The 20,405-nt window shown below is 45.1% G+C and overlaps 2 protein-coding genes across 3 annotated transcripts in view; both read right to left on the reverse strand.

The window, feature by feature from the left end:
• The window catches only part of LOC308159979 (fasciculation and elongation protein zeta-2-like), a 30,281-nt gene extending 20,235 nt beyond the window's left edge, over positions 1-10,046 (reverse strand). Inside the window, exon 1 of the mRNA XM_080533817.1 lies at positions 9,736-10,046. Coding sequence (XP_080389943.1) covers positions 9,736-10,040 — 305 coding nt within the window. The 5' untranslated portion in view covers positions 10,041-10,046. The remainder of the gene's footprint in view (positions 1-9,735) is intronic.
• Positions 10,047-14,241: 4,195 nt separating this feature from the next.
• Positions 14,242-20,405, reverse strand: part of LOC308159416 (WD repeat-containing protein 26) — a 29,163-nt gene continuing 22,999 nt past the window's right edge. For both annotated transcript variants that reach the window (XM_080533198.1, XM_080533197.1), the window contains exons 9-14: positions 19,750-19,869; positions 18,723-18,868; positions 18,343-18,421; positions 16,936-17,065; positions 16,433-16,627; positions 14,242-15,277 (exon numbers count right to left, since the gene is read on the reverse strand). In XM_080533198.1, coding sequence (XP_080389324.1) covers positions 15,252-15,277; positions 16,433-16,627; positions 16,936-17,065; positions 18,343-18,421; positions 18,723-18,868; positions 19,750-19,869 — 696 coding nt within the window. In that variant the 3' untranslated portion in view covers positions 14,242-15,251. The remainder of the gene's footprint in view (positions 15,278-16,432; positions 16,628-16,935; positions 17,066-18,342; positions 18,422-18,722; positions 18,869-19,749; positions 19,870-20,405) is intronic.

A 20,405-nucleotide genomic window follows, 5' to 3' on the forward strand; every position in this document is an offset into this window, starting at 1 on the left:
AGTTCTCTAAGAGCCCCTAGTTCCTCTCATTCGAGTGGAATGTTGCACATTTGATGTGACAGTGTACATTTTATTTATTATTTTCACATTTTATTTGTTTTTCCTGAAGTAAGCTACAGGTGGTTGTGAATTCAATAAAACAGATGGTTGTCAATTCATGATACTTTCTCATCTCCTAATTTCATTTGAATACTTAATATACAATGTCAATGGTGTTAAGAATAATTAAAAACATAAATAATGCTACACAATAAATAGAATGCTTCAATTGCCATTTTCGACGCTGTGATCGGTGATCGGCACCAAAAACCCTGATCGGAGCCTCTCTAGTAATATTATCGATGGATGTGCCATTTTTGATGGAGGGCAGTGAGCGGGAGACTCATCAAGGACATGTAGTTAACTAATGCAGTGGACAGCGGCTGTTTCTCCAGCGTTCCGGTCACATCGGATTTTGTAACGTCATAAAAATAAATCTGTAAGTCATGCATTTTTCCATGTTTCCCTTTGATGGCATATGACGCCGTAAATGTAACTAAAGTTCAGCCGCGAAGTAGTTGCACTGTTGTCCTATATCAGTGCAGACCGGCAGCATAGGAGCACAGGTTGCATACAGGTTAGAGCTTATTCTATCATGGTCTGATAATGAAGCATTGTTCTTTTTTACTTGATGACTTGTTTGATCGATTGATAGCGTTCAAGTTCATTCAAGTTGTGAATGAATTGCGAGCGTCAATGCTTTTCTACGATACTACGGATGACGTATCAGTCGTGAAGGGTTGTCCCATTTCTTAGGGGAACCACTACGGCTTGTGGCTCTGTTCGGAGGCCTTGGCACCAAAGCGAGTGACTCCAAAACGAGCCGAAGTGGTAGAAAAGAGAATCGGGATTGGGCCTTAGAATGTGCTTGAGCCTCCTTTCTTTCCAAGAACAATTCTGTATAATATAATACTTTCCGACCAAGTAATTTGATTGGACACGAGGCATTCCATGTGTGCCAATATACAGTATAACAGCACTGGGACTTTTAACTATATGTATCACTCCGTCGCACAGGTGTTCTATTGAATGACCGTTAATTAGGCTACATTAACGGTCGTTATGAGCAATGTACTGATGTCAACTCGTCTGAATCACATTCACACATGCCACCAAAGCGACTGTCAACCAAGTCATATTTCACTGGTTGTACAATAAATGGAAACGTACAGATAAATGTACACGATACAAAGTAGCTAGGCTGTGGATGTTTGTGTTCAGGTTACTAGGCAACAGTCCAGTTGAGGTTCAGTTGCAGAAAAAAAATACAGCCAAAATACAGTATATCTCAAAAGTGAGTACACCCTTTCGATTTTTGCAAATATTCTGTTATATCCTTTCAGGGGATAACATTATCCTACTGAAACTTTGATATAACTTAAAGTAGTCAGTGTGCTGCTTGAATAACAGTATAGATTTATTGTCCTTTGAAAATTACTCAGTACACAGCTGTTAATCTCTAAACAGCTGGCAACAAAAGTGAGTACACCCCATAGTGAACATGTCCTAATTGTGCCCAATGATGTTGTTTTCCCGCCCTGGTGTCATGTGACTCGTTAGTGTTACAAGGATTCAGGTGTAAATGATAAGCAGGGCTGTTAAATTTGGTGTTTTGGGCACAATTCTCTCTGAATGCTGGACAACATGGCACCTCATGGCAAGGAACTCTCTGAGCGGCTGAAAAAAGGATTATTGCGCTTCACAAAGATGGCCTTGGCTATAAGAAGATTGCCAACACCCTGAAAATGAGTTGCAGCACAGTGGCTAAGATTAGGGCTGTTACGATTCGTCGACTTGCGTAATGTGCGTCGGTGCGTCGTAAATATATATATATTTTTTTTTTTAAAGAAGCAAAAAAAGAAGCAAAAAAAAAAGAAGCAAAAATGAAATGGCCTATCACAGCAGTACGTCTGCAATGAACGAGCACCTCAAGCGAAAGCATCCTGGAGCTCTTTGTGAAGACAGCCGCAAGATAGCACCACCGTAAGTCACCGTTGTATTTCTGTTCACTTTTCCTGCCGTGTATGAGTGAAAAATGGATAGCTACTAGCTAATGTTACACAAGCAATGTAGCTCACCACAGTTTGTATGTCTTGTCTTCTGGTGTTAGTAACGTTAGCTATGTAGCTGGCTAGCTACGGTAGCCTATTGTCATTGTGGTGCTCGCACCTACTGTACGTTATCTAGCTCGTAGCTCGCATGCTACGTTAGCATAAATTTAGCTAATCATAACATAGCAGCGAGAGTAACGTTAGCTAGCTATGTAGCTACTAGCTAGCTATGTGTTGTGGTGATGGACAGACTTCTAAATGGCCATGTTGGCATTCAAGTTGGCTAAACATAGCAGTGAGGTGGAAATTAAGGGGCCTACACATGATACACAAATTAAATTTTTTATCGAACAGTAAAAAAAGTATCGTTAAATTAGTCGTTAGACTAACCGAAAAAATAATCGCTAGATTAATCGTTAGAAAAATAGTCGTTTGGGACAGCCCTAGCTAAGATCATACAGCGGTTTTCCAGGACAGGTTCCACTCGGAACAGGCCTCGCCAGGGTCGACCAAATAAGTTGAGTCCACGTGCTCAGCGTCATATCCAGAGGTTGGTTTCCAAAAATAGACGTGCGAGTGCTTCCAGCATTGCTGCAGAGGTTGCAGAAGTGGGATGTCAGCCTGTCAGTGCCCAGACCATAACGCCACACTACTTTAAGTTATATCAAAGTTTCATTAAGATAGTGTTATCCCCTGAAAGGATATGACAGAATATTTGCAAAAATCTAAAGGGTGTACTCACTTTTGAGATATACTGTATATGCCATAATTTGTTCCATAGTTCCTTTTCAGCTGACTCTCTGCTCTGTCCCCGCTTCTCTGGAACTTTATGCATTTTTAGAGGTAGTGTCTTGTCTAGGGATGCACGATATTATCGGCACCGATATTTATCGGCCCGATAATGGGAAATTAATGTTATTAAATATTTATCGGTTTTATAAAATGTTAGCCGATATAGAGCCGATAATATGAAGCCGGAAATATTTCTGCTTCCGGTTTCCGCGCTCATGCTGCTGCGCCTGCGTACAGCCATGCAGTGTATAGACGAGAGCGAAACGGTGTGGACATTCTTCAGAGTTTCTGAGGCAGATTTGCAATACATGTTCGACAAAAGTTCGGAGAGGAGGGCAAAGGTCTACGAGTTACAACACAACGAATCTCATAAGTCACCTTAAGATTCACCATTGCAAGCACGCTGTATGGAAGGAATATCAAGCACTAGTAGCAGAAGGCAGCCTAGCCTGCTGTGCCTATTGAACACGCATTTGAAAACTGCAGCAAGTTTACTCGAGACAGCTCAAAGGCTCAAGCAATCAATGAAAAAATAATGGAGTTTATGGCCCTCGACGACCAGCCTTTCTCTGTAGTAGAAAATAAAGGATTTCGCCAGCTAATTTCACATTTAGAGCCCCGGTATACACTCCCAACGTGTGCCTGCCTGCTCTGTATGATACAGTCGCCACACACATCCATAGTCTGATCGATACTAGCGTAGGCCAGATAAGTTTATCACAACCTACCTCATCCTCATGCACTAAAAGTAGCATAGCCCAGCCCTTTTCAGTTGCTTTATTAAGCATACTAGTGTAGCCTACTATGTGCCTTGTGTCATTCTGTTTATCTGCAGACTAAGCAGCCATTTGGCACTAGTTTCTGTAAAAGTTCTATAAAACATTTGGTTCTATAAAAGTCTTTATTTTTGTATTGACTGATGCACTTTATTTATTTATTTTTTGATATTTTATTTATGCATTTTCAATTTACAGGGATAGACAAGAGGCACTTTATTTTTGACACTTTTTTGATCTAATTACTCTTAGGTGAGCCTTTTTTGTTTTCATAAAAGTAGGCCAGATCTTGGCTAAAAGCATTGTGCACTGTCTATAACAGATTCTGTTTGTTAGAGGAAATAATAAATGAACATTTGAAGAGTCAGAAGTGTTCTCTTTGTTGTGTTAACAATAGTGATGTAAGTTAGATTTGGTGAGATCACTAGGGAATATTAAATCATCAATCTTTGCTCAGTAGCCTTTCTTAACTTCAGGTGTGCATGAACTACAGGTTATCAACTGTGAAATTATATCTGTTCTCATATCGGTTATCGGCCACGAGAAGCGGGTAAACATCGGTATCGGTTGGAAAAAAATGCATATCGTGCATCCCTAGTCTTGTCATTTTCTCTTCTTGTGTGACATCGCCATCCAGCGATTTTTGTGCATCAGTACACACTCCCCCATTGTGAAGAGTGGTCGTGTGATTCGACACCTCGTCGCGCTAAAAGTAGGTAAAAAAACGTCGCGCCTGTAGTGTTAAAGCACATATTTTATACTCTCGCAATGTAGTTGGCATCTTGGTGACGACGGCCCCAATCTCTCCCAGATCCACGTCAAACTCCTGTCTGTTCACCCTGAAGTAAGTTGTCTGGAGCGGTCCTCCTGTACACTACAGCCTCAACTGTTGTACCAAGTTGAACTCTCCTTTCATTGTGAGACTGCAGAATCTCGTAGACCCACAACCAACCGCCTCCTTTTTACGTTATGGAAAATTAGTTGATGCTCAGCAAGCTAGCCGTCTATGACCGAACGACGCGTGTAAAATGTATGCTCCAGTCTCTCTCCCCGTTATGAGTGACTCAATTAATTTAGATGCACCAGTTGAAGTTTCCCAATTTTCCCATTGTGACGCAATCCGTCGCACGACAAAATTCGACAGTGTGACAGAATGTTGTGTGCATTGGCCTTAACAGCACTGGGACTTTTAACTATGTATATGTATCACTCCGCCGCACATGTGTTCTATTGTTTGTGTTCAGGTTTAGGCAACAGTCCAGTTGAAGTATCAGCACGGCTGTGATTGTCTTCGGTACTCGGCCGTGCTGATATTCAGTATAACAGCACTCCCTCTCGTGTAATATTGCTTAAATAGCAGGGTTTTTGTTCCATTGTGACACGGCCATCTTATATGAAGGCTGTGAATTCCGATGAATCTTTTGGGGACAATGAGTGTTTGTAAGAGACGCATGTGAGGAAGGGATTGTGTGCTGTGAGTAAGACGTACCGTGACTGCTGCCAGGAGGATGGATATTGCGATCGCATGTGTCAGAAAGGCTCAGCATCAGAGACTATCTGTGTTGCACACACACATTCATTAGCCTGGAGTCTCTTCCTCTTTTGCACTCACACATGCGGACGCACGCACGCACGCACACGTGCACGCACACACACACACACACACACACACACTAGGGTGAAGGCTGGCGGGAACTGGCATCTAGCTATGTTGGTTGGGACATTGCTATTCTCAGCCCTTCGACACACGCTCGCACGCATGCTTGCACACACAAGCGTTCTCTGTAGGTGATGCTCTAAAGTGCTGTTCATTGATCTGACTAGTTCTCCTTGTTAGGAAATTGCCTCAATCCCCCAAACCTTTTCCTAGTGCACATCCAGAGACACACATATCTTATCTCTTTCTTTCGCACTCTCCCTCTCTCTGACTGACTGACACACACACACACACACACACACACACACACACACACACACACACACACACACACACATACACACACACACACACACACACTCAGAGACACACACTCTCTCTCTCTCTCTTTGACTCTCCTTGTCATTTTGGCTGTCCGTCTCTGTTCTGAGTGGGATAGCTAGATAGGCCTGGCTAGTGTAGGGCTCGTTAGGAGGCCAGGCACCTTCTCCAAAGCGCAGTCACTCAGAAGACACTCGCTGCGCTGCTCATTCAGCCTGGCCCAGGCTTCTGTCCATCCCCCCCGGCCCCCCCCCTCCTCCTTCTCCTAATCAATCCTAGTTTGGTGTTTTCACCACCAAGCCATCTCTGTATGTATGTGATGAGTGTGAGAGAGTGTGAATGAGGTCTTGTTTTCAGTGTGCATAGATAAATAGATAACAAAAAATATATATAAATAACTAAATACATTTTTAAAAACTCTCTCTCGAAAGCTTAGAAATGAACAAAACGGAGCTGACACTGTCACTGCTGCATCCGTTTGGTTCTGACAAGCCAGGAGGCCATTTTACAAGAATCCATTTTAGGATACACCATTGTGGCAGTAGTCATAATGATGAATCATAGACACAGTCCTGCATCTCAGGCAAATAGGGTTTGTGACGGCAGAGTAAGGCTTTCTTCTTTTTTTTTCGTCAACTGATATTCGGTGACAATTTGAGATGTTTCCATGGCACTGTCACACAAGGATGAAAAACACAGTTGTTGTAAGGTTTGAAAATGAAGCTACGGAGGCCTAATGTGTAGGTTTGCTGTTTCTCATATAACACATACCGGTACTTGATCATACATTGTTGATGTTGATTGTTGACGACAAGTTATTGATGCACTGTTACATTTAGCAGACGAAAGTTTATCGAAAGTGACTTACAACCAAAACATTTGTCTAAGTAAGTGACTCATCTACCCATGTCATCATAAGAAAAATACATCTATGCTAGGACCAAGGGACACAAGGCTAGAAGAAGGAAGAATTATAATTATTATATTAGAATTATAAAACATTTTTACAGTAAAGTTTAGCCATTTAGCCTGAAGAGATGGGTCCTAAATCTACGGCAGAAGATAGGGAGTGACTCTGCAGTTCTGACTGCAGTGGGAAGTTCATTGGACCAGCAGGGTGCCAGGACAGTGAAAAGCCTGGATAGTGAGACTGCTGCATCCACGTAGAGGCAGTGGTGCCAGGCGGCCAGCCACGGTGGAAGAGCGGAGTGATCAGGCAGGGGTTTGGGGGCTCACCATTGCTTGCAGGGGCGGTTCCCTTTGCCGTCCAGTAGGCAAGCACCAGGGTTTTGAATCTGATGCGAGCTGCTACTGGGAGCCAGTGAAGGGTGCGAAGGAGGAGGGTGACATGGAAGATTAGACATCAGATGGGCGGCAGCATTCTGGATGAGCTGCAGAGGTCTGATGGCAGAGGCGAGAGGACAGCGATCCTCTTCATGTCACCTGGTAAGAGTGATTGGCCAGGAAGGAAGCAAAGCAGGAGAGTGCAGAGCCAGAGTTGCCCAATTCTAAGAGGGCGAAGAGAAGGATCGGGTGGTTTACCGTGTCAAATGCAGCAGACAGGTCCAGAAGAATGAGAACAGAGGAGAGGGAGGAAGCTGGAGCAGAGTGGAGGGCCTCCAAGACAGCAAGGAGAGCAGTCTCAGTAGAGTGCCCAGCCTGATTGGTGAGGGTCAAGGAGGTTGAAGGAGAGGTTAGAGAGCATGTTCAAGGGTTTTAGATAAGGAGAGAAGGGATACCGGTCTGTAGTTATGGACAGCAGACGGGTCAAGAGTTGGTTTCCTTGGGTCAGAGGCAGATGGATTTTTCCTCTCAGCTGCCCCAGAGCCCTGTTCTACAAGCTTGTAGGGTTTCAGACAGCCACGGAGCACATGGAAAGGGTCAGGCTGGCTTTGAGGTCAGTGGACAGAGAGAGTTGAAAGATGAGGAAAGAGTGGACAAGAGGATGGAAGGGAGAATGATTCAATAGAATGTAGGAAGGATAAGACATAGGAAGAGAGAGCGGGTTCAACAAGAGGACACAGTGTCGGTAAATACTGACAGGGAGGGAGTGGATTTTGAGGGGAAGGGAGAAGAATACAAAATGATGACTGGAAGAGGGGTAACAGTAAGGTTTTACTGTGTGTGTGTGTGTGTGTGAGGTATGGGGGGATCTGATAGACAAGGTCGAGCTGATTGCCCACCTTATGAGTCGGAGGAGAGTAGGACAGGGTAAGGCCGTAGGAGGAGAGACGGTCAAGTACTCCAGACGAGTGAAGCTTCTCTGACTGGATGTCACACAGTGGTGAGAGCGGTGTGCCGTCCTCAGGGAAGAAGCTGAGAAGGACATCCATCTCATCTAAGAAGTCACCAAGTTCACATGGTGGATGATAGGCAACAACAACGTGAAGTTTGACTGGGGAGGTGACAGAAATGGAATTGAATTAGAAGGTGGATATAGACAGGTGACAGGGGAAGGAAATTATGTGACCAGCCTCTGCTTTCCAGACCGCTGACTGGCAGTCCCAAAGTCCTCCCACGTCAATGAGGTTGTGGTCAGTTGAGCATGGTGGGTAGATTAGATTGAAGAAAGGTTGCGAGCTTAGGTGTAGCATTTATGTATCCTCCTTAGGGATGAAATAACACATGAATGGGGAGAAAGCACATTGTGATACTTTCCGTTATAGAAATAGAGGGTTTGTGGGCAATACAATGTAGGTAGTGCTCAATACACTCAGAGTAGCAAAAACAAGTATGAAAATAATGAGTAGTTTGGCCTTCTTGTGTACATAAGGTTCAGATATAGGAAATGTTAGGATATTTATAGCATAGCATAGAGTACATCACAGTGTTTTATTGTATAGTATAGTAGTATAGTATAGTGGATAGTGTACATAGCCTTTATTTATGTAAACCAGCTCTTTTCCCTTCTTGTTTTTAGTCTTTTTTCCAAGCACCAGGGGAGCCCCCCCTCCTAAATTTCGTTGTATGGTACCTGTACTGTATTAATGACAATAAAGACCATTCATTCATTCATTCTTCTCAGGCCTTCTCCGATGGACTCAGATTAACTCCTTCGTCTTGTATTAGGAGGCGGAGTGGAGCCGACCAGACTCCACTCACTTCAAATGTATTCTAGTTGTAGTCAAAGGTGAGCAGGGACTTAAATAGGCTACTGTGCAGAATAGTTTGAGTGTTTTTCTTTGCCCGACAATAAGATTTCGAATATATTTTCCAGGGCCCCAAGCCCCTGTTAATGTCCTACTCAGCTGTCTTGTCAGTGTTATTTATATATTTTTTTAAAAGGTTAGGTAACTGACAGGGCTATGTGAGATGGTTTTCCCAAAGCTGATAACACCCACTGTGTGTGTGTGTGTGTGTGTGTGTGTGTGTGTGTGTGTGTGTGTGTGTGTGTGTGTGTGTGTGTGTGTGTGTGTGTGTGTGTGTGTGTGTGTGTGTGTGTGTGCGTGTGCGTGTGCGCACTTCTTTACAAGAAGCTTGACTCTATATGGCATGTCTCTATGGATCATTGGCTTTATGAATCCTGTGCCCTTTCCCAAAAAAGTATTACTGTCTGCTATAGAGATTTACATCTGCATATACTGTGTGTGCGTGTGTGTGTGTGTGTGTGTGTGTGTGTGTGTGTGTGTGTGTGTGTGTGTGTGTGTGTGTGTGTGTGTGTGTGTGTGTGTGTGTGTGTGTGTGTGTGTAGGCATTTAGCTAAATGTCAGTAAACTGAATGCATGTGTCAAGATGGAGATAGGCTACATAGTGAATCTGAAGAGTCAATCGAGGACAGCCCAGACTTCTAAACTTGCTGCTGCTCCCATTTAACTAACCATACAGACCCTGTGAAAACAATATCTCAAGTTCTCTATTCCACTGTCAACATGTTATGTTCCTCTTGTCTTCAAAACTCACAAAGAAGTAATTGTGCATTGCAATTATATACGCTTAAATCAACAGCTTGGATCAACTGCTTCACTAAAATATCAGACATTCTGTTGGTGTGTCTGTCGTTTGCACAACACTGATTGTAGTAAAACCAGCTAAGCTAGCTAGCAACATAATCATGCAATAAGTAGTGAAATGTAACGTTAGCAGACAAATTCACACTCACTCGTCTTCCTTCAGGAAACTGTCCTCCGTTATAGGTTTAATGGGGGCGATGTTTTCAGTCTTGGTGTTGTAGTTTCGGAAGCAAACTGTCAGCTTCTCGTCGAAGTCGTGGACGAGGTCCTCCATTGACTTGAAGCTGCATGTCTCCCCGGAGGAGAAGCTGTTGTCGAGGTCGGAAAAATCGTCCAGGCCCGCCGCGACGTTCGAGTTGAGTTGGTCCAGTCTCTCTCGGTTCGACCCGCAGGCCGGTTTGAACTCGTTAAACTCCTGCCAGTCTTCGTCGAAGTGGGCTAACGGCGCCGCCATGACTGCCGTAGGGACTCAACTCGACGAGCTACGTGACCCGCGGACGGTGATCTCTCTCCGGCGGTGTGCTGCTGTCACTGATGGAAGGAGACCCAGAGATGGGACAGCAGCGAGCACGGTTGCCAGATGGGATTGACAATTTCCAGCCTAACCACAGTCCATCAAAAACCAGTCCAAAACCTATATTATTGTCAGAAAACAGCTAATTACTATTGGGCAGGTGCCCATCTCCTGCCCATAAACTGTATGTCTGTTAATGATGTTTGTAAAATAAAAAAAGAACCCTGCACATTGTATGTAGCTACTAGGGTATGTGTTTTTTAACTCCACGCATTTTGGAACTTTCGGGCACTGACATTTTGATACCGCCTAAATGCTATTTATTTATCCAGCCCAACCGCCCAAATGCTTTCTTAATCCAAAGTAGACCATTCGGCGGTAACCCACCCCACCTGGCAACCCTGACTCTACTTTGCCTCTCGCTGACGTCACGCATGGACATAAATCTCTCCTCCTCTTTCTCGAGCAAAATTGTTGTATAAGAAAGGTTAAACGTTTTTTCTTTACCGTTAATCTGTAATGGTGGATTTCAAAGAAGCAAAAAGTTAAATTACCTCAATGTTGGAACTACACATGTTACCAGCTTATATGCAGAAAAGCGTATCATCCTATACACTGGTTACATTTCAAACTAGGGTTCGTGCCATGTTTGTTTTTTCTCAGTATTTTCTTGTAGTGCTTGTTGCTATGGTTGTTTAATGGAAAGCTGCATGCAAAACATAAAACTCCACCAGGTGGCGGAGTGGTGCGGGTAAAGGACTTTGATGGAGTCAAAGGGCTACAGGGCTATACATTCGTTTCCTTGGTGACTGCTTGGGAAGCCCACCTAGTCAAAGAAAGTGAATGAATGCAAAGCAACAGGTGGGGCATAACATACTCCTGCTTTCTGAGTCTCTACTCAAGTCTGACTCCAAAATACTGGCAGTATTCTTCAGGCATGCATGTTCTTGGTTAACACAACCTTTACACCCAGATGAAAGCAAATATGTTGATGACTTCATAAATGTAGTTCATGTACTGCAAGAGCTCTATGTCTTCATATTCAGTCTATTTACCCAGCACCCAAAAGAGGGTGGTCAGCTCCTGTTGTTTCAACTCCTGTGAGTAATACATATACATGGGACTGGGTTATGGTTGATTAATGCATATACATGGGACTGGGTTATGTCTCTCGAGAAATCAAAGACCACTCCAGCATAGCTCAAAACACAGAAGATGAAGAAGAAAGCAAACTACACTGTACACGGCGCCCCCCATTCAATCACAGTTCATTTAGGTGAGTGCACAATCTTTTTTTCTTCTTCTTAATGTTTATGAATGGAGATTATCCGACTCCTCCACGACCCCTATCTGTCTGTCTTCCACGGAAGGAAAGCATGATTCCAGCGCATGCGCATTCCACAAATGGATGTCAAACAACATTGCTTAGTTAAAATAATGACATTTTTATTGGCAATACTTCTCGTTTACCCCCTAAATTTGATACCATCTTCTCTGACCCACACACTTTATGCCCCTGTACTTCCAGGGTCTTTCTCAGAGTTACACGAAATAAGTGTGATCAACCATACCAAATGAAGTGTAATCACATTGTCCAACACACAAGACTAGGGGGCTTAAAATTGGGTATGGTGACCCGAACCCAGATCTGTGCTAAGGGGCCTTCTCTACTTCAAGCCCCTTGAGACTCCTATGGGTCACAGTTCGTTTTCAAAACCCTGAATGCTTTATTGAAAATATGCATACATAACACTTCTCCTACACAACAATACAAAACAGTACAATCACTTTTGTAAATAACACATTGAACGCAAACAGGTCCGCCTGCCCGCCCCATCCCCATATCTCAGGAACTCTTTTGAGCTGCAACCGTAAGCCCTTATGCTCCTACCCAGCCCCACCACTTCCAAGAAAGAGAAATAAGACAGTTATCATCAAACCATAAACAACCCCTAATAAACACAAAAACAAAGGAAGTAGACACTTGCATACAGACATAGCATTGTCACTTTAACGTTGTGAAAGCTTTTGGGTTCTTTACTTTTGCCTCGGATCTTCAGACATGACAGGAAATGTGGATAGGGGAAGTTCAAGTCCATTCAGGGGTCCAGGAGTCGATAGTAGGTTTCTAGAATGCGTAAGGCGCCACTCTAAGATGTAAAACTCGGAACATAACATCAGAATTCCACACACACACAACACCTTTGGAACTACGATTGTGGCTCAAGGTTTTTTTTGGTTTTGGTACGGGTATAACTGGTAACCGAACCCAACCATGTGGCACATAAAGAGATCAGTAAATCAGTAAATACCACAGAAGTCAGTAAATCCCATAGGCATGCGAGTATTGGATCTCCACAAGGTGTCTCTTTTAAAGGCGAGGGGTGGACAGTTCAAACCTGATTGATAGAAGGTAACACACTCCCAAAGCAAGATTCATCCCACTCACATTGGCATGGGTGTCACTGTGCATATTCACTGGTAATATGGGGCGGCTCTGGCTGAGGAGGTAGAACCGGTGGCTAATGATCGCAAGGTCGGCGGTTCGATCGCCGGCTGGCCACGTGCCGAGGTGTCCTTGGGCAAGACACTCAACTCCAAATTGCTTCCAATGAGCAGGCTGGCACCTTGCATGGTAGCCTGTCCCCATTGGTGTGTGAATGGGTGAATGAGAGGCCATTGTAAAGCGCTTTGGAATAAGGCGCTATATAAATAAAATCATTTTTTTTAAAATAATAATAATAATTAATATAGTAGGCTAGTGGATAAGGTAAAACCGCAACCCAAAAGACACACAAAGGCAAAACTAATCAGAAGAGGGATTATGATGATAGGAAGTAATGGAGGACACCAGTTGTCTGGTTATATTTTAATATGATAATACAGGGAGAGGTCAACCAAAAAAAAAGAAGAAAGAAAAGAAAGAAAAGAGAGATATAATGAGAACAGAACAAAACAGAAAGTAACAAAAAATTCCATAAAAACAGACAGAAAAGCATTCTTTTTAAACATTTAATATCAGTCCATAGCAAATAGTCATTACATACCCCAAATGCAAGGAAGAAAGCTCTGTATGGTGCTTTCACCACTGATAAGGAGGACTTGGCTGGAGGAGGGGCGGGGATTGTGCTGAAATCTGTCTCACTCTCTAAGGGGTGTACCTTAGGTAGTGCAGCTATGCCTGTGCCTGTGTGTGTGGTTGTTGGGGAGGGTGTAGAACATGTTCTAATGCTGAGTGTGGTTCTGATAATAATCAGTGCTTCTTCCTTTCACATGTATGTGTGTGTGAGTGTGTGTGTGTGTGTGTGTTTGGGGTGGGGGGGCTGTGAGTGTGATTATGATCATTATTGGTGCTTCTTCCTTTGCCGACATGCTAGCTAAACATTAACCTTCCTTCTCCAACGTTACAATCATTAACTCCTCATATGAAATGACTCTTTGCTCACAACACAACAGTTTTACAGCTTTTGAAACGCTTCTACCTTTCTCTTTTTTATTTTTTTTATTTCCATTTTCCCACAAAAATGATTCAATGCCAATACCTCAGTGCCATTCGAATGGTAGGGGGTAAGGAGAAATATAAAAAAAGCAAAGTCAAATGTAAAAAGAAAAGCCCCAGGTTAAAAAAAAGTTTTTACAAAATGGCTCTCAAGTATTCTTTGTTCCACAGATAGAGGTCGCTATGGGGCTTTGGATAACTCTGAATGGGTTTAAAATCCTCTTTACAATTTCACTGGGGGATAAGGGGGGGAAAGTATCATCTTCTGCTGGTGTGAATAGAACCACGCACACACTCGCACTACACACACACATACGCACCACACACACACCACACTTCACTCATTCACACAAACATACTCACTCTCACACAGAAGCCCAAGCACGCACACGCACAAGAGGAAGGACAGGTGGCACTCTCAGTACCCCAAAACAGTTGCACGTACAGATAGCTGAGCATATGTCCTTCAGGAGAGATATATAACATAAGGGCTGGTTTATTCTTTAAATGCACATCCCTACAATAGAGACACCATGACACCACACCAGCAACCACTGACCCACCCAACCCTTCCTTCCATTCTTTGACAGTTCGCCTTCTAACAACAACCCCCCCTCCCTCCCTCCCTCCCTCCCAGGCAGATGTAGTGGAACTATGGGGCTATGCAGTGAGGTGACCACTTTGGGACCATTGGAACGAGCGTGTTTCCTGCTAGGCTTTTAACTTAAGGGGATAAAAAGAGCCTTTTCCTAATTGAGAGAAGAGAAGAAGAAGATTTCTTCATGCTAGAGCACTCCACAGCCACTACTGGAGCCCTAAGACTGTTCAACTGTTAAATGATAACAACAACAATGCTCTGACTATCATCATCATCATTATCATCATCATCAGCGTAAAAAAATAAAAATAATTCAAACATTAGCAGAGCGGTCTTTGTCAGTGGGTTGTGGTGTGGATTTTGCGGCCTTCGTCCAACGTGCTCAAGTGCGGAGAGAGGAGCAAGAGAAGGAGGAGGACTAAAACAGGAGGAAGAGTTTCTCTAACCCCCTCTCCACCGTCTCTGCCCTACTCCCTTCAACAACTCCCCCACCCCCCATGGACACACACACACACACACACACACACACACACAGGTACATCAGAGAAACAGACAGATGAGGTCCAATCAGCATGGCTGGTCTGAAATGGCTGTCTGGAGGGTAAAGGGGGGGGGGGGGGGGGGGGGGGTTGTGACACCAGGCCGGAAGCCCATGGAGGTGGTGTGTTTCCTGTGGAGGATTCAGGGGGAGAGCCCCTGGTGTGGCTGTGGCCTTGCCTGGAGATGGGGGTCGGGTGGAGGAGGGCAGAGGGGGGAATCCAGCAGGGAGGGGAGTACCAGTGGATCGGATCGGGTTACCATGGGGTGTGGTCACTGGTTCTCCGGGTCACTGGTTCTGGTACTAGATGAAGACCTGGTTTTCTAAGAGTGTGTTCGTCCTCACCTCCACAGCTTCAACCAGGTCCAGAGATGCAACTGATTTACTTTTGTTTGTCTTTAGTTTTTGTGTTGTCTTGTAGGTGTTTGTTTTCTCTCGGTTCAATTTTGTTTGTTGCCGATTGTGTTGTTTAATTTCTTTCACAAGAGAAGGAGTCTTCAGTACCAAAAGTCACCATCAACTGTCCATAGTACTGCAGTTCTCTGGGGAGACAAGACAAGGACATGGAGATAAACTTCTTGTAACACTTTACTGCACCTAATATATATACACTTTCGAAACACTTCACCACTTGGTCATCATTGCTAGCATTGCTGTGCTATCCATGGTCAAGAATGCTAGCACTGTCTCACCTTTTACTGAACAAACAAAATAGTAGTTTTGACATGGAGCAAAAGCTTTACCGTTTCACTACTTACATTTTACATTTTTGGCATTTAGCAGACACCTTATTCCAAAGCGACTTACAATCAGTACATTTGCCTAAGCAAGTGAATCATCAATCCACCAGTCGTAGCAGGAAGAGTAATCTAGCTCAGGCCCGGGGCCATTGGCCCCACTCCAAAACTCTGCTGCACGCCTCCTCTCAAACACCCGCTCCCGTGACCACATCACTCCTGTCCTCCACTCTCTCCACTGGCTCCCCATCAAAAAACTCACCCTCACTCCTCACTTTTAAATCCCACCTCAAAACCTACCTGTTCTCCCATGCCTACAGCCTCCCCTACCCCTAGCCATCTCCCCCATCCCGGCCACCCCCACCCCCCCCCTGGACACGCATACAACCTCCCCTACCCCTACCCATCTCCCCTAACCCTGCCACCCCCCTGATATCCATACAGCCTCCCCTACCCCTAACCACCTCCCCTGTCCCTACCACCCCCCCCCCCTCCCCGTTCGCTGACTCTGTGTTCCATGTTACTTGTTGTTTTTGTGTTTTCCGTATCTCCTATATTGTCAGCGTCTTTGAGCCTCGGAAAAGCGCTATATAAATTTAATGAATTATTATTATTATTATTACTGCGCTAACTACCGATACTAGCATTGCTATGAAACCGTAGCCAGAATGGAAGCTAGCACGGCTAGTTAATATACTGTATGCCATTTAGCTGACACTTTTATCCAAAGAGACTACATTGCAGTGAGTGCATCCATTTTTCAGCATTTGATTCCCAGCGGGAATCAAACCCACAACCTAAGCGTCTTTAGCGCTATGCTCTACCAACTGAGCCACAGAAGGACCACAGAGCTGACATTGAGCGAACAACAGCGTAAGTTAACGCGGCTAGTTAGCGTCTGTCGAGTCCACAGAGCTGACATTGAGCAAACAACTGCAAAAAGCTAGCGCGGCTAGTTACCGTTGAGTCCGTCCGCCTCCTGCGTGTCGAGTACGGGCGCGGGGCCCCAGACCCGCACGGTGCCGTCGTCAGAGGCAGAGGCCATGAGGCCGGGGATGGTGGGGTTCCAGCTGACACAGTTGACAGTGCGCGTGTGGCCCGTCAGCTCGGCGATCGGTAGCTCGCTGCGCCGGTGCCAGATATACACCTTATGGTCTGGGGAGAGGAGGAGGAGGTGAAAAGGGGAGAAGGAGGTGAAAGGGGAGGGATGGGGAAAGGTGAGATGGAGGTGAAAAAGGGAGGGGAGGGGAAAGGGGAGAAGTAGGTGAAAAAGGGAGGGGAGAAGGAGGTGAAAAGGGGAGGGGAGGGGAGAAGGAGGTGGAAAACAAAGGGGAGGGGAATGCCAATGAGAGAGAGAGAAAACAGATCATTGAATACAGAAATATGAGGATATACTACTGTATTTCTTGTAATTGAAACGGTGAAGAGTAGCCATGGCCTAAAGTAGCTGCCGCTGGGTCTACCTTCGCTGCCACTGGCGATGAAGTCTTCGTTGTGGCCTCCGAAGCAGGAGTGGATGGTGTAGAAGCCCTGAGTCACACCCTGGTACTTCCTCACTAGCACACGGTCCTGTAGGTCCCAAAGATGAACTCCCTTCAGGGGGAGGAGAGGGGGGGATGAGGAGGGAGAAGAGGGGAGGGCGACAGAGGGATACACACTAGGTAAGCACTAGGGGTGCAACGGTTCTCGTTTTTTTTACGGACGGTACGGTTTGCGTTCCACGGCTCAATTCACTAGTGAACCGTGACGGTTTTCGTTTATTTATTTTTATTTATTTTTTTACCTTTATTTTACCAGGAAGTCACATTGAGATTAAAACCTCTTTTACAAGAGAGACCTGGCCAAGACAGGGTCAAAATAGTAGCTTAAAAAAACAGTTCAGATAACAAGACAGGACATAAGACAGTGGCAACAATACAATAGACAAACAATGGTAGGGGTATTTACAAGGTGATTAAAACATTGAGAAGTCTAACCAAAGCAGGTACAGCGAGCGGTGACCACATCCTTTAATCTACGCTTTAAGATACTTATGGAAATAAGGGCATCTAATTTAAAAGTAGTTTGTAGGTCATTCCAAGACCAAGGGCCATAATAAGACAAGCTTGCCCTTCCAACATTGTTCATGATAAGTGGCACCTTGTATTGTAGCCATCTACGAGACCTGAGTCCCGAGCCACTCGGTATAGGGATGAACTTCAGGCCCAGATAATTCGGTAAGAAGCCAGAGATGATTTTAAACACAAGAGTGTACCAGTGTTGGAGCCTTCTGACAGAAAGAGATGGCCATCCAACCAGACTATACAGTGTACAGTGATGGGTCCTGAAGGCACTATTGGTGATGTATCTTAGAACCGAATGATACAGGGGGTCTAGCTTGGATAAAGTGGACAGAGAAGCAAACCTATATACTGTATCACCATAATCCAATTGTGAAAGGAAAAGGGCGGAGACAAGACGTTTTCTGGAAGCCAAGGAAAAGCAAGATTTAAATCTATACAGGAAGCCCACTGTACGCTTAAGCTTTATGGCGAGAAGATCAATTTGGCCGCGTTCGTAAATTAGCTCTGAGAGCGCCGGAGCGTCCACGTGAATGCCTCGAACGCGGCCTTTGGTCAGAGGTCGAGTTGGTCTGGAACGTTTGTTTCTGAACCGAACCGTACCGAAAACCGTGACCCAAAATACCGAACCGTACCGAACCGTGGGCCAACTGAACCGTTGCACCCCTAGTAAGCACTGGTATCAGCACAGGCGCGCGCACACACATAGTACCTCATATACGGCCCCATGCCAACACACGCACACGCACACGCACACACACACACACACACACACACACACACACACACACACATTTCCTACTGGCTTACCTGAGTTGCTACATTTAACAAAGCTAATCTTCCGTTCTTGGAAACAGTGAAAGACATGATAGGATGGTCCTCCTGAACTCTGCAGGAGACATTCACAGACACAACAGTCACTGCTGGGCAGGTATGTCTTCAGTAACAGGACAGAGCATTTTTAGATTTTAATTCCAAGCAATTAAAACAAGCTTTCTAACCATGTCGGCAATCCATAATTGGTCATGTGTTTAGTGTTACATTTATACCCTATTTCTTACACATAAATGTAGCCTATTTCCTATAATGCGAGTTAACGATGTAATAAAATTGGCGGTTAATTAGCCGACTTGCAAATGTAGTGTGGGAATGTTAATTTTTGCTCAGGCACAGAGAGAAGCGGCGCTCACATGTTTCTGTCCGTTAGGTCCTCAAAGTTGTAACCCCGGATGCGCTGGTGTGTGTCTGAGGCCAGCACTGTCCGGCCATCCCCCAGGCACCACAGACACTGCACGCGCACACCCTCCCACGAGTCCAGCAGGTTACCATCCAGGTCCTGAGAGACAAGCACACTCAGCCAATGAGTCGGTCAAATAAATACCCACACACACACACACTTCCATGAGACACACAGGCTGCCATACACATCCTAAGACAGACAGAGAGACAGACACACAGACACACACAATCAAATAAAGACATATACACACACATTTCCATGAGACTGGCTGCAATACACATCCTGAGACAGAAGGACAGACACACGCGCACACACACACACACACACATGCACACACAATCAACTAATCAGATAAATTGCCTGTGACGTGGCAGACAGCCACATCACAGGGTACCACCAGGACAGGACACATAGTTAAATCACACAAACACACTTAATCACACCAACACAGCTGTAAACCAGGCCCGGGATGTGGCAGGGTCATGTCTGGTCCACTAATCAATAATAGTGGGCGGAGCGGACGATCTATAAGCAGCTAACTACCAATAGAATCTGCTGTTCAGCAGCTATCTATAGAGTCATCTGATCCACTGACACAGTACTGGGGGGAGGGGGGGGCAGTGGGGGAGGGGGGGGGCAGTGGGGGAGGGGAGTGCAGTGTGCCCCAGGCTGGAGTTCATTCACACCTGATACTGACTATTATTATTATTATTATTATTATTAATAATACTGTAGATTGGATTTATAAAGCGCATTTCTTTAACCCAATGCGCTGTTCGCTCAGACAGACAGACAGACAGACTGACCTTCCCCTCACAGATATTCAGAGCCTTGCCAGTCTGAATCAGGGTTGTCAGTGCTCTTTGGTAACAGGGATGAGGACAAAAATGGACTCAAAGGCAATGCAACGCAGCAATGCAATGTTGGACAAATCACACACGGACACACACACACACACACACGACGGAGACACTTACACACTGGTAGAACTGTCCCCTCTGTCCCCCGGTGACGAAGCGTTTGCCGTCGGGGTTCCAGGCCACACTGGTCAGGCTGTCCTCGTGGGACTGGCTCATCTTCGTCCGCAACTCCCCCGTCTGACCACCAGGGGGAACAGGAGAGAGGTCACTCGGTGCATATTTATATATATGACACAAACAAACACATGGCAGGGATTACGGAGTGTGGGAGGGATTATCAGACTTGTGATACTCTGTGCCTCTAGCACAGGTACCTAGGAGTGTCAGAGCTCAGAGGCAAAGCAGGGCTTTCACCTGAAATAACCTTTTTGCGAAGCAGAAAACCCATTTTAACTCATTGACTGCCAAAGACGCCAATTGGCGTCTTATAGAATAGTAACGTTGACTGCCAAAGACGCCAATTGGCGTCTTATAGATTTATTTATTTTTTTCGCGGGGATCGCGTTATTGACATGTTCTACACCTAGCGAGTGAATTTCAGACTTGGGTGTAATGTATTTCGGTCCCAGATGGGGGCAGTAGTTCGATAAAAGCCTGGAGCTTGCTGTGGGTTGTAGTAATGGCGAAACGGATCAGGGTATGTGCCAAACGCGGCGCGGAGCATTGCGGAGCATCGCGGCCATCGCGCGACTCTTCAAACAGTTCAGAGTCGG

Source organism: Nansenia antarctica, assembly GCF_963989245.1.
Source record: "Nansenia antarctica genome assembly, chromosome: 6".
Taxonomy (NCBI): Eukaryota; Metazoa; Chordata; class Actinopteri; order Argentiniformes; family Microstomatidae; genus Nansenia; species Nansenia antarctica.